At 39.6% G+C, this 15257-nt stretch overlaps 1 protein-coding gene across 1 annotated transcript in view; it reads right to left on the bottom strand.

Annotated features, from left to right (window-relative positions):
- The window catches only part of SWAP70 (switching B cell complex subunit SWAP70), a 78077-nt gene that overhangs the window by 46420 nt on the left and 16400 nt on the right, over positions 1-15257 (bottom strand). Inside the window, exon 2 of the mRNA XM_060018481.1 lies at positions 6331-6471. Within this exon, the coding sequence (XP_059874464.1) occupies positions 6331-6471 (141 nt within the window). The remainder of the gene's footprint in view (positions 1-6330; positions 6472-15257) is intronic.

The following is a 15257-nucleotide window of genomic DNA, read 5'->3' as shown; positions in this document are numbered from 1 at the left end:
TGTACAAAAGCATGGTTTGGGAAACTTAAGAGCAGTACCCCTTCCTATTAAATGATACTTGTTAGGCATACATTTGACAACATTTTGAATGCGAAGACATATTCATTCCACTAAAAGAAATTTGAAAACTCATTTTATAGAACTATAACTAACACAGGAAGAGCAAGCATCCTGTAAGAAAGTAAAAATGTCCAGCCTAGGAAAACAGAAAGCAGAGACTGCTAGACTCTAGAAAAGGGACATTATATTGAACAAAAATTTTTCTCTTTGTGTGTTTTTCTTGTGTGTGTGTGTGTGTGTGTGTGTGTATGTTTCCCAAAAAAACCAAACAAACAAAAGGATTATGTTAGAAAGCAGCAAATTCCCCAATTAGGACTTGGCTTATTGCCAATGGATTACTGGTTTTTAATCATCAAATAGCCCAGACCAACCTTTAATGTGTAGAATCAGGGAAAATAACTGACCATGATTTGGACCAAAAAGCCCATTAGGCTATTAAATCTCATGAAAGGCTTAGTTTGCCTCCTAAACATGCTGAGGCAGAACTAGTTTTTTATGTAGTCTACTAGGGCTCAATAGTAAAAAGTTAACAATATAACACTTTCTTCAATTACTCACTATCAGATAAGCCAGGCGCAGTGGTTTTTTTGCCCAAAAAAAAGAGGGGTGGGGGGAAGCTCACAAAAAATTCTTCCTAGATGTTCACAGAATCCTATTCTTTTATTTATTTATGTATGTTAGTATGGCTGCGTCAGGTCTTATTGCTCTGCGCAGGCTTTCTCTAGTTGTGGCGAGCGGGGGCTACTCTTTGTTGTGGTGTGCGGGCTTCTCATTGTGGTGGCTTCTCTTGCTGCGGAGCATGGGTTCTAAGCGCGCAGGCTCAGTAGTTGTGGCTCGCGGGCTCTAGAGTGCAGGCTCAGTAGCTGTGGCACACAGGCTTAGCTGCTCCGCGGCATGTGGGATCTTCCCGGACCAGGGCTCAAACCCGTGCCCCCTGCATCGGCAGGTGGATTCTTAACCACTGCGCCACCCAGGAAGTCCCCAGAATCCTATTCTTCTAATCCTATTTCTTCTAAGGAAGAAATTTAACAAATAAGCAAAGAGAAAGTTAACAATCAGCGGAGGCAAAATATTTGCTACAAGAACACACATGTTAATCATCTGAAGCCTCAGGAAAGCTGAAAATAAATTCTATCAATGTGAAGAACAACCGGAATTATTCTCTCTGAAGAAGCAAATGTAGAAACCAAATAGAAAAATTACTTTTTGCAAAGCAAGTTTCATTATAATTTATCTCTTGGTCTCAACCCCTTCTGAGTAATTCTCTTAGGCAAAGGCAGAAAACCTCTCAAATAACCTGGGGGGAAAACGACCAAAATGAACACTGAGGAACACCAGATACTAATTAAGAAGAAAAAATCACCTTAAAACACTTGAGAAAGAACCTAAGAGAACTAGAAGGAGGCTGAGATAGTCTGAGATGATCAGAATGGCTTTTAAACCATTCTACCCCTGCCCTTACATATCCAGTAACTGGAAAACATTAATTCTGGAAGGGAGTAATTAATCCCTCAATAGTACATATAGTTAAAAGGACACTGGTCTAGAAGTGAAATGGCTTAGGTTCAAAATCTATCTACCCCTTTTTAGCTAGGCAACCTTATGCACTCTATTTCCTCCCGAGTTAAATGGGGATAAGAATTCCAGTTGTGCATCATCACAGGATTACCATGAGGATCAAATGAGACTTTACACACACACACACACACACACACACACACACACACACACACAGGAAAGCACATCTTGCAAATGTTTAATCATTTCATATTTTATTGCATAACTGATGACGATCTCTAAGTTTTTATGTTAACATTCTTCAGTCACTATTGGCATTTTTTTCAACCAAGTTTCAAAACAAGGCACTAATCTTTGCTCAATTTAAACCCACACCACAAAAACCTTGCCTGCTTTATTTGGATTGAAGGCCAGGCAAAATTCCACTCCAGGTGGCTAAGCAATAATAAACAAGGCCTCACTGTTTCATCACATCCTCACTTGCTCTGTGAATAAAGTTTTTCTCCAAATTTTGTGGCTAATTTTGGACTTTTTAAATACTGCTGTATTTTCTCCCCCAGTTACAAAACTTTTAAGTACCTAAATACTAAAACAAAGAACATTTTAAAACTTTAAAATTTAAGATGTTTAAAGAGAGTTACATCAAGGAGAACAAAATGTGGTATCAGGGTACAGCACTTCAAGATATTCAACCATGTTTCTCTATCTACTAGTCCAGCCCACACAAATTCTAGCACTGAAAAACAAAGCAATTTCCAGATTTCTGAGAATCCCCCGGTATGTTTCATTTATATATATGTGTGTGTATATATATATATATATATTTTTTTTTAATATATATAAATTTATTTATTTTGTTTTATTTATTTTTGGCTGCGTTGGGTCTTCGTTGCTGCGTGCAGGCTTTCTCTAGCTGTGGTGAGCGGGGGCCACTCTTCATTGCGGTGCGCAGGCTTCTCATTGTGGTGGCTTCTCTTGCTGTGGAGCACGGGATCTAGGTGCGCGGCCTTCAGTAGTCGTGGCTCCTGGGCTCTAGAGCGCAGGCTCAGTAGTTGTGGTGCACGGGCTTAGCTGATCCATGGCATGTGGGATCTTCCCGGACCAGGGCTCAAACCCGTGTCCCCTGCATTGGCAGGCAGATTTTTAACCACTGTGCCAGCAGGGAAGTCCCTGTTCTATATATTTTAATAACAAACATAATTCTGCTTATTGTCTTTAGTTTTTAAGATTAAACACATGCACACAGCAGGTCATCAAACATTTGCTGAACGTAAGACATATTTACTATGTGAACTTGGTTTGATTTTGTTTAAATAAATTGAAATTTTTGAAAAGTAAAACTATGATGAGGTTATAGTATCTGTTTAAAACACATTTTTGTATTTTAAAAGTAGGGAAGACAATAAGTCTTTATTTTTTATTTATTTAAAGTCCATGATGCCAGAGTGCTAACACATACTTTAGGGGAAAAAATTAGGGGACTAGCCGTTGTTTGTCCTAGACACACAGAGAAAGGGAGTCCTTTGGGTTTGATGGTCCACTGCAGATTGACTGTCTTGTTTCTAGTTCATAGGGCCTAAACTTGATTAAAACAGATATTGGGAGAATAAAAGAGGGATATACCTAATTTTAACCCCTTCTGTGGGATCTGGACATGTACCATATCCTAACCACTTGTCTTAGGGGTTGTTAATGGAGTGTAAATGTTCTCACCACTATGGTTGTATTCAAAACCTCTTGCCTTTTATATAAATTAGTGCAGAAATATCAAACGGTAAACTCAAGGATTCTGAAGCTGTTGTAACTAATCATGGTTAAGAGAATTTCTTTAAGATACAGAAAAACAAATACTATGTGTTCTCAGTTATAATGCAGACTATTTAAAACAATGAACTCAAAGAAATAAGAGAGTAGAATGGTGGCTGTCAGGAGCTGGGGGGTAGGGGAAATGGCGAGATGCTGGTCAAAGGGTACAAACTTTCAGCTTTAAGATGAATAAGATCTGGGATCTAGTGCACAGCATTGTGACAATAATTAACAATACAGGACTATATACTTGAATGTTGTTAAGAGAGTAGATCTTAAAAGCTATAACCACAGGGAAAAAAAAAGGTAACTATGGGAGGCAATGATAACACAACTAACCTTACCGTGGTAATCATTTCGCAATATATATATGTATCAAATCATCACGTTGGGGGACTTCCCTAGTGGTGCAGTGGTTAAGACTCCGCCTGCCAATGCAGGGGACACGGGTTCGAGCCCTGGTCCAGGAAGATCCCACATGCCACGGAGCAACTAAGTCCATGCACCAAAACTACCAAGCCTGCGCTCTAGAGCCCGAGAGCCACAACTACTGAAGCCCGCACACTTAGAACCCATGCTCCGCAACAAGAGAAGCCACCGCCAAGAGAAGCCCATGCACCACAACAAAGACCCAACACAGACAAAAATAAATAAAATTTTTTTAAAAGTTAGATTAAAAAAAATCATCACGTTGTACACCTTCAATTTACATATATTAGGTATCAATAATATCTCAATAAAGCTGGGGGAATTTTTTCTAAATAAAAAGAATTTCTTCACCAAAAAAGACATATTTACTTATAATACAACTATAAACACAAATGAGCTACCTGATTAATAAACAGAAAGACAGCCCAAAAAAGCTTTAGAAAATAGTACAGCATCATACTGTGAAGTTTTGAAACTTCACACATCAGTTTCTGTATAATTTGTTTGAATCTTTTTTATCATGATATAATTCACATTCCATAAAATTCACCCTTAAAGTGTGCATTTTAGTAGTTCTTAGTATATTCACAAGGTTTTGCAACCATCATCACTCTGTAACTCTAGAACATTCTCATCACCCCAAAAAGAAATCCCAAACCCATCAGTAGTCACTCACCATTCCCACTTCCCCTCAGCCTCTGGCAACCACTAATCTATTCTATATCTCTATGTGTTTGCCTACTTTGGACATTTCACATAAATTGGATCACACAATATGTGGCTTTTGTGAGTCTGATCGTCTTTCATTTCATTATGGTGTGGTTTCTCCCTCTGCAGTTGTTTCTAATTAAAGCATGACCAAGTATATGTATAAAACATACACACACAAATAAAGAGCAAAAAATTGTATTATGAGGCTGATATGGAATAATAGATATAGGTACAAAGAATACTACCTAGATGAATACACTGTAATTTGGACAATCTTTGCTGCAAAATTTCTAAAACATATAATGTGATTTTTAAAAAGAATGCTGACCAACATTTTGGCATTCTCCATACCAGTAACTTAAATTATTATTATAAATTTTAATTACTGTACTTTGCTTTTATAAAAAAGACACTTAACTATAAAAAGAATTTATACATATAAGTAGCTATAAAAATCCCAAAAAAGTCAACAGAAAAATATATGTCAATAGCTATGGTATTTAGGTGATTGGAAAACAGGCTTTTTAATGTGTTTTATTTTTAATTTAAAAGTATTATCACTGTCACTTTTTGAAAGACATTTTTGACATATATCCAAAAATTTCAAGCTTGGTGTTATAAATAAGCAAAAGCAGTAATTCCCAACCCTTCATGTGCATATATGATTACTTTCATACCTAAACTAAATGTACATGATATGGAAAGATGACACTAATATATTGTTCAGTTAAAAAACTAAGTTGAACTATATGTAGCATAATCCTATTGGTATAGAAACAAAACACTATGTATTGCATAAGTGTGTATTTGCATGTCTATAAAAAGGTCAGCAAAGATATTCATCAAACAGTTAAAAGTGGTTACTCCCATAGAGTCAGACTAAAAAGGGTAAAGAGGTTTTACTTTTTATTTCATATATTTGTATTAATTGACTATTTAATAACAAAGCTACTTTTTGTAATTTTTTAATCACCAATGTTTTTAATTAAATGTGCCATCAATTTAGATTATTTTCCTTAAAAAAAATAAAAGAACATTAAAGTCAAAACTTTAATGTGTCAATTTTTAATTATCCAAACCAAGGGAGAAACCAAACCCAGCAGAAAATACCAATATGGCTTCCAAACACATAATCTTTTTTTTTTTTTTGCAGTATGCGGGCCTCTCACTGTTGTGGCCTCTCCCCTTGCAGAGCACAGGCTCTGGACGCGCAGGCTCAGCGGCCATGGCTCACGGGCCCAGCCGCTCCGCGGCATGTGGGATCTTCCCGAACCGGGGCACGAACCTGTGTCCCCTGCACCGGCAGGCGGACTCTCAACCACTGCGCCACCAGGGGAGCCCGCATAATCATTTTTTACAGCATCTTTACTCATAACATATCCCAGAGGAAACATCCAAGTGGTACCCGAAAAAGTCTAGGATGAAAGTTTTGCTGTATGATATCTATAAAGATAATTGACATCACATTTTACCCCATCATATCCATGCTTTAACAATCATTGCCAGTACATGTGGAACCAGAATTTAAAAGAAAAAAAGCTCCCTAAGAGAAGACAGGTACAGATTAATACAGAATACTTAATTTCCAAAAAGAGCCAAGTCATAAAAATATCGAAGTTTTAGAAGACACTGGAGAAGAGAGAGAAATAGGAGTACTGTCAGTCTCATTCTTTCTTTCCTTTCTGATTTATCTCGTGATGCTTCACACCAAAACTCCTTAGTGAACTCACCAACAAGGGGCTATAGGGCCCACTTGAAATGTGCAATCTGAACAATGCTGTAAGAAGGAAGAGATTAGAGTCGTACCTTTTCCAAAATGAACTTGTTTAAATACGGCATGTAGCCCTGATTGGAGACAGGCCCCTCATCATCATCCCGGAAGTGCTCTTCAAGGGCAACAGGGTCATGTGGAACCTTCAGCACTGTGCACAGGTTATGGGAAAGGACCTAAGGGAGAAAAAGGGTAGTTTAGAGGCATCCACTAACCAGCACACGGCACCTTCACTGTCCGAACACAACTGGCTGCTCGCTGTCCTGGGGAGAGAAAGATGAAGAATAAATTGCCGGCTGCCAGCTCCCCACCTGTTACCCATAGTGTCTCATTGCCTCCCCAGTTCTGGTCCACTTCAAACAAGTCTCTCTTACATGTCCTACAATGAGCCAGGCTCCATGCAAGATCTGTGACTACCAGACTCCTTGTAGTCTTTTATTAATTGGCCCACATTAGAAAGAAAAAGGGGGGAAAGAGCAAGAGAATGTGTTTAAAATTAAACTTCTCCTAAGTAGAGCAGTCCGTCAAGTAGAGCTGTAAGAGAAAGAACCTGGCTCTGAGCAGCTGCAGCTGGGGGTTCTGGACAAGGTGGCTGACCTGGGCCCAGCCACAACCTCTCTGGGCTTCAGTTCTCTCCTTTGTTCAATATAAAGGGCCAAGTTAATATACAAATATACCAGATATTAATTAGTAATCTCTAAGCATCCAAACATCTCTAAAATTCTGTGATGCTAGGCTAAGTTTTCAGGATGAGTATAAAAGAGTATAAATATAAAAAGAGAAAGAAATCAAGGGCCCGATTTAGAAATACATGAAAAATCAATAGCAAAAAAATCTCAGGAGTCACCAAAATGGGTGAAAATATTCTGTCAAAAATCTGCATCCTGGGGCTTCACTGGTGGCGCAGTGGTTGAGAGTCCGCCCGCCGATGCAGGGGACACGGGTTCATGACCCAGTCCGGGCGGATACCACATGCCGCGGAGCGGCTAGGCCCGTGAGCCATGCCGCTGAGCCTGCGCATCCGGAGCCTGTGCTCCACAACGGGAGAGGCCACAACAGTGAGAGGCCCGCGTACCGCAAAAAAAAAAAAAAAAAAAAAAAAATCTGCATCCTGGTCTTGCAATAATCGAAGTGCACACTTTAACATTCAGGTAGCTGAGTTAGCAGTCTGGGCTCTTTCAGTACTACTCTTTTTTCTTATTAAATGAAAATCTAAATATAAAACTTAAATCCCTTCCATTCCATTTGTGCATTCTAAACAGGTCAAATTACAGAGCTAAGGCCATGCTGCCTCTAACACAGAATCTTATTAGATGTTAAATCCCAGGTTAAAATCTTCCCTATTTGTCTCAGCCCTACCCATTTAATCGCTTAAGGAGCCAAATTCATCTCAATGAATACTTTCAATTCCATAAAGCAAGTTACTTTTTTCTGCACACACATATTTCGTTAGAATTTTTTAAGATTAAAAAAATTAACCTATTAAAAAACATTTGCATATCTTCTTTCTACATTTGTTTTGTTTCTCAAAGCTTCATTTATGTGGAGATCCTTTTCTACATGCTCTACTGGTTTTAAGGAAGTAAGTAAAGTAAAGGAAGTAAACTCACAAATGGTTATAAATGAAGTAATGAAGACTTCTATCAGCCCCTACAAAGCAGGCTGTTTTTCTCAAGTAAAACTTCTATTTGCCAGTAGTAGAGCACATGAAAAGGGCACGGTGGAGCTTCTACTGAATCTTGCACCACAGTCAGCAAAATCCTAAATAGACATTTCCTTTCTCTATTTACCTAGTAAAACCTACAGAGTAATTATCTACCTCCAAAAAGGTGCTGTGAGGATCAACTTCAGGAATGTAAGGAGCTTAAAAACTGCAACATACCACGGAAATATAGAGAAATAAAGAGCATACTCCTCATATAAGGCTCAACGGTCATTCAAATTTTTAAATTATTTGGGACTTCACTCAAGTTAAAATTCCCAACCACAGGTTAACCTATGGTACGTTCATAGAAGGTTAAGAACAGTGAGGAACTCACTGAGTAGTGATACGTAAAGATCTACAAGATAACTTAAGTGAAAAAAGCAATGTACCTAAGGCTACATATAGTGTGTTATCTTTTGTGGAAAAGGAAAAGGAAGAAAAAATAAGATACTCTAGAAGGATATATAAGAAACGAGTAACCATGGGGAGAAAACTAGTATGACTGCAGACCAGGAGCAAAAGACGATTTCTTACTGTATCTCCCTTTTCATTAAGTTTAGGAAAAAATTTTCCCTATTCAAAAAACATAAAAACTATTTTAAAAATTAAACACACACACACACACACACACGTATATATACACACATACACGTACACACACACAATACACATACACACACAGACATATATACACACACATATATACACACACACGCACATACACACATACACACGCGCACGCGCACACTTTTCTTAACGGCCAGCTTAAGCCCATACAGCTAAATCTACTTATCTTTGAACTCTACACTTTTTCTTCTACATTAACTTACTCCCTAGAGATTAGGTATAAAAGGAAGACATATTCCACAGCAATGTACCATGACTAATGGATGAATAAGATGTAAGGGCAATAAATGAGCTCAGAAAGAATAGTGTGTGCTACAAACACTTCACAGACTAAGTGAAATGTAACCTAGGCCTTAAAATAAAAAGAGCTTTTGGATAGGAAAAGGGCAATTGGAAAGCTTTCCAATAGAGAAATAACATGAGAAAAGTAACTGATTAATGCAAAATCCTCAGGGTACAAAAAGCAGACACCAATCTCTCTCACACCCATCCCTTTCTTTGCCTTTGGGTTTCACAGATCCTCCAACTAAAGCCCTGGCAGGGGCCTTAGATACCATATTGTCATCCTTCTCATCTTATAGATGGTGAGTACTGGCTCAAAGAGATTAAATTTGTTTTTCTTGACTAGGTTACTTAGGAGAACTGAGACTAGAAGTCAGGTTTTGTAATTGCTGGTCCAACACTCTCCAGGAACAAGGAACATTATGTTTCCAGTTTTCTAAAGTCAACAACATCTTTGCAGAGCTGCTTTAGTTCAGCCAGTGATCCCATTGAAGATTTAGATTTAAACTCTAGACTTCAGCCTTGGACAATTAAATACAGGGATAACTAAATCCAGTGATAACTTTCTCAACCACCTTCATTTAGTTAAGCAAACTGTGAGGGAGGCAGATTATATTAAAGGACCCTGGAGGAGGAGACCTGAGTAGCAGCCCTATTCATGTGGTCTGTTCCTGTACAGTGGTTTGCCATTTACCCTTTTTAAATATTAGAATATTTTGCTACTTACTCGCTTAGTCTCAGTATCCTCACTGCAAAAGGAAGAGTTAGTGACTTGTCTCTAAAAATAATGTTTTTAAAAGCTCAATCCTTAACTATCAACCCAAACTCACTTCATGAACTCAACAGAAAGAACTATAATTTAGATCAGAAATTTGGCTTTTTTCATTGTTAGTAAGGCCTAGAACTGGGAAGTCTTCTTCAAACAAAATAACAAACTGAATAATAGATAACTGGAAAAGTTTTGTAACTAAAAGAAAAAAAAAATGTGCCATCTTTTAAACTTTAAAAAAATTTTATCAGTAATTTTTTTAAAGCCTAGACAGTATCTCAAGTTTTTTTTAAAGTAAAAAGTAAAATGTATTTTAAAAAAAAAATTCTTGAAGGCCAGAATATAAACTAATAATAAGAAGTAAAATCTCCAGAAGCTTAAACAGCAGTTTATGCTTTTTAGAGTAGACTCACATCATCCATTAGTTGGTTTTAGTCTCACCCCTGGAAAGTAGATGGTATTGCTACTTTACAGATGAAGAGGCTGAGTGAGAGATAAGGAGATGTCCCCCAGATGACAGAGTTTTATGTGCCGTGAAACTAGGTCTAGAACCCAAACCTTATACTTTGGTGCCCTTTCCCTGCCCGGCCACATTCCCTCTCCTCCTGGAAAAAAAGAGAGCCCTGCCTATACAAAAGTGACATGAATGCTGTGGCCATGCATGCATGTTATTGCTAAGGTGCAGTGATGGACTGGTGCCCACCCGGTCAGTTCTCCAGCACCCAGCAACATGGCTGGAGCTATTCAGTGGAGCCAACTTAAATCCAGTGGTGAAGAACACATCCGTCTAGAAATCTGGGACCACTCTCTCTCTGGAAGCCCTCATCTCTCAGCACCCGCCTTTGGGGGAAACTGTTCCAAGAGGTACTAGCCTCCTCTCCCCATGCAGAAGCTGGAAAACAGATGAGGACAAAAGCAATCAAGAGGAAATAGCACTACAAGTTCTTGATTTGTAAAAGCACTGCCCCTCAATCACTCTAATCAGTGTTTGCAAGTTTCTTGAGAAAGTTGAATTTATCCTGCTTCAAATGCCTGCTCCTCCAAAGGCCATTCTTTCAACGCCCACATAATTGCTAAGCAACTTTGCTCTCAGGCCCCGATTTGAAGAATAAACTATTGTTACTACAATAAAAGATCCACATCCATGCCAGACCCTCATCTCTCCAGTTCCTTCCTAGCTGTCTGCTAATGCCTCTGCAAGGCCTCCGCTGACGAGAGATGACTAATTAACTGCTCGTGTGGTCTGTTCCTTTGCAGTGGTTTGCCATTTACCCTTTTTAAGCATTTTGCTCCAACTATCCTGAAAAGACATCAGGGATGATGAATGACTAAACAGTATTTTAACACATGAGTGCCTAATGCTTACCCTCCTCCCTCCCAAAGATGGAGAGATTACAAAGGTTCTCTGAAATGAGCCCCCTAGTCACAGACTGTTTCCCTTTACAGGATGTGCGTAATGGGCAAAATTCAACACGGAAAAAAAGGGGGGTAGGGATCTCTATTCCGACAAGCTTATCTTAACCGACACAATTACAGAACTATAATTCATAATGGGCAACCTTTTTTTTTAAATGTGAAAATTCCTGTCTGATTTATAAAATTTCAAGCTCAGGGCGAATTACCAGAAAACTCTTCCTAACAGAATGACCAACTTCCTACCAGAGCTATGCCCTGCCTTAAGAGCATTGTCTTAATAGAAGTCCCGCCCCTTACCACAAGGACTCATTTTCCCTTTCCCGACAATATCTTTTCATCCTGCTTGTCACTGCTTAAGGCCTGCTTGCTTTCTCTTAAATTATCTTTATCACACTCAGCCTCAGAAATCTCAGTCATCTCTGACTCAGTCCCTGAATGCCATCAATCACCATCCTAGACACTTTTACCAAATTAATCTTCAAGGGCTGCTGACCTCACATTATCACCTTGTCTGAAAGTCATCAAAAGCCTACAGAAGTAAAAACCAAAGAGGTATCTGAGCTCCGTATTTAAGTCACTTGGCAAGCCAGCCCCTCTTTACATTTGTAGCCTTATTTTTTCCCACCCCTCTGCACCAACTGTACAAATCTAGTCAAACAAGCTTACTCATAGCATCCCAAACAAACCCTGTATCACTCCCCTGCCCCATCCAGGCCTCTGCTCTAATCACCCCTACACCTCCATTTCTACCTAACATAACTGCCATCCCTTTCTGAAGCCTCCACCTCCCAAAATCAAGATGGCCTTCCTCACTCTGCATTTCCCAAGCACTCTGTATTTCTTATCTTACACTACCACACATGATTTTCTCTCTCCCATAAGACTAAATTTCTGAAAGGCCCATGTCTTACCTCCCCTTGCATCCCCACAGCACTTAACGTGCTACTCAGAATGAAGAAGGCTTTCAATAAATGCTGAACAAATTCATTCTAAAAATTCTCTTTTCACAGTAAAACCATAATACTTTAACAATGAAAATGCTCTTAGGAAATAGCCTACTGCTATCTCCTTATTTCATTGATAAAAAGACTGAGGGCTGGGCTTCCCTGGTGGCGCAGTGGTTGAGAGTGCACCTGCCGATGCAGGGGACACGGGTTCGTGCCCCGGTTAGGGAAGATCCCACGTGCCGCGGAGAGGCTGGGCCCGTGAGCCATAGCCATTGAGCCTGCGCGTCCGGAGCCTGTGCTCCGCAACGGGAGAGGCCACAACAGTGAGAGGCCCACATACCTCAAAAAAAAAAAAAAAAGACTGAGGTCTGAGACTTGCCTAAGTCACAAACTGATTAGAAACAAATCAGAAACAAGAACCCAGGTCTCCTAACTGCCTGTCCCACAATCATGCCCTGTACTGGAAACATTCTCTTTTGCCTAGTCACATCCTTCAAGACTGCGTTATTCTTCATAAACTCTAGGAAACCTTCACCGCCCCCTCTGTCCACTGAACTCCTATTCAGCACTTAACGTGAATTCTGTTTCACATACCAGTAATATCTCAAATACCTAACTGCAGCTCAGTAAGGGAGGAAACCCTGCCTAATGTTGTTCTTCCATATCCTTTACGGTGACTAGCAGAGGGTTAAGGGAGGACTCAGTGGCAGCATAACACTTATGGACACACATTAAGGAAGGATATCTAACTCAAAACCGTCTGTTGTGATGTGTCCACAGAACGTATACCATTGAACTACAGTATATGCCACTGGATTACATTCTACATAGACTACCTTTAATAAGTTATTTTGGATAATTCACTAACTTAGCCCTCTTCAGAAATCAGAAAGAAAATATTGGTAAATTTGACCACATAAAAATTCTTAAATTTCCCTTTAAAAAGAGACACCATAAACAAACAAAAAAGGCTAATAGCTCCAATATTCAAATTACTCCTAGAAATTATTAAGTAAAAGGTGAACACCTAATTTCAAAAATGGACCACAGACATGAATAGAAAATTCACCAAAGAAGCTAATGACTAATAAGTATAGGAAAAGACGCTTAACTTCGCTAGTGATCAACATAATGCAAACTAAAAGAGCTACTACTTTTTGCCTGAAAAACAACACCTGGTGTTTGAGCAGACACAGGGGAGTAAAAATTGCCAACACCCAACACTGGAGAAGGTATAGAGCAGGTTTTCTCTGTCACTGCTGACATTTTAGGCCAGATAATTCTTTGCTGGGGAGCAGGGGGAGGTGTCCTATGCATTGTAGGAAGTTTAGCAGCATCCCTGGCTGAAAACATCAAAACACCTCAAATATCTCTGAATAGTAAAGTAGTTAAACAAAGCATAACTCATCAACACAATGAAATAGCTCATAGTCATAAAGGATGATGGTGTCTGTATCTATGTGCACTGACATGGAAACATAACCCTAACACACTGTTTAAGAAAATAGGCTACAAAAGCATATGAAATAGGATCCTATTTATATAAAAGGATATATATGTATATATATATGCACACATGTGCATGCATGTGTATACATGTAGGAAGCACACATGCACACATGTGCATGCATGTGTATACATGTAGGAAGCAAGGGAGATAGAGGGAGAGAGAGGGAGGAAGGATGGTGAGCGAAAGATGTTAGAAAATCATTGCAAAGTTAACTGCATCTGCCTTTGGTGGTAGAATTTCAGGTGCTTTTACCTTTGTCTCTATACTTTATTTTTTTTTAAAGATTTGTTTAATATTTATTTATTTTATTTATTTTTGGCTTCATCGGGTCTTAGCTGTGGCACATGGGATCTTCATTGAGGCATGCGGGATCTTTTGTTGTGGTGCCCAGGCTTCTCTCTAGCTGTGGCGATGGGTTTTCTCTTCTCTAGTTGTGACGCGCAGGCTCCAAGGCACCTGGGCTCTGTAGTTTGCGGCAAGCAGGTTCTCTAGTTGAGGCACATGAGCTCAGCAGTTGTAGCACACAGGCTTAGTTGCCCCGTGGCATGTGGGATCATAGTTCCCTGACCAGGGATCAAACCCACGTCCCCTGCATTGTAAGGCAGATTCTTTACCACTGGACCACCAGGGAAGTTCCTGTCTCTATACTTTAAAGCAGGGGTCCCTAACCCCCAGGCCATGGACCAGTACCAGTCCGCAGCCTGTTAGAAACCAGGCTGCACAGCAGGAGGTAAGCAGCAGGGGAGCTAGCAAAGCTTCATCTGTTGCTCCCCATAGCTTCCCATCGCTCACATTACTGCCTGAACCATACCCCCTCAACGCCCCCATTCCGTGGAAAAATTGTCTTCCATGAAACCGGTCCCTGGTGTCAAAAAGGTTGGGGACCTCTGCCTTAAAGTATTGTTTGAATATACTATGTTCTACCTTTATAATCAGAAAAAGTGAAGCTTTTATATTTATGTAAAATTTTTAAATTAATTTTTAAAATTAATTTTATTAGTGCTCTCTATCTGGGGTTTCAGCTAGAGAGTACCAATAAAATTAAAAAATATGAAGAGATCATCGTAGGACTATAAAGTTGATGAAATTAACTCACTTGAGTCATTCACAAAGAACTATGCTTTGCCATGCCTCTGGAAGAAGCCACACTATGGGCAACAAAGTCTCCTGATCTGGGCAGCCTCCTTAGATTCCAGCCTCCCACTGGATCACAGCATAAACATATGTCTTTAAGAAGATAAGTCAGGGACTTCCTGGTGGTCCAGTGGGTAAGACCCCACACTCCCAATGCAGGGGACCCGGGTTCGATCCCTGGCCAGGGAACTAGATCCCACATGCATGCCACAACTAAGGAGCCTGCCTGCCTCAACTAAGACCCAGAGCAACCAAATAAATAAATAAATATTAAAAAGAAAAAGGATCCTGCATTCTACAACAAAGACCTAGAACAGCCTAAATAAATAAACATTTTTTTAAAAGCAAGATAAATCATGAGTAAGAAGATTTAACTCCAATAAGCTTCTGTTTCTATTTCTCCCACTACTCTGTAAGCTCCTTAAAGAGAAGATCTTTATTGTATCTATCCTGCAATATCAAAACCTAATAAAGGGCTTCCCTGGTGGCGCAGTGGTTGAGAGTCCGCCTGCTAATGCAGGGGACACGGGTTCGTGCCCTGGTCCGGGAGGATCCCACATGCCGCGGAGCGG

This window comes from Delphinus delphis, chromosome 8 (genome assembly GCF_949987515.2).
Source record: "Delphinus delphis chromosome 8, mDelDel1.2, whole genome shotgun sequence".
Classification (NCBI taxonomy): Eukaryota; Metazoa; Chordata; class Mammalia; order Artiodactyla; family Delphinidae; genus Delphinus; species Delphinus delphis.
Note: the sequence above shows the minus strand (reverse complement) of the source record. Positions and strands in the feature narration are given on the sequence as shown.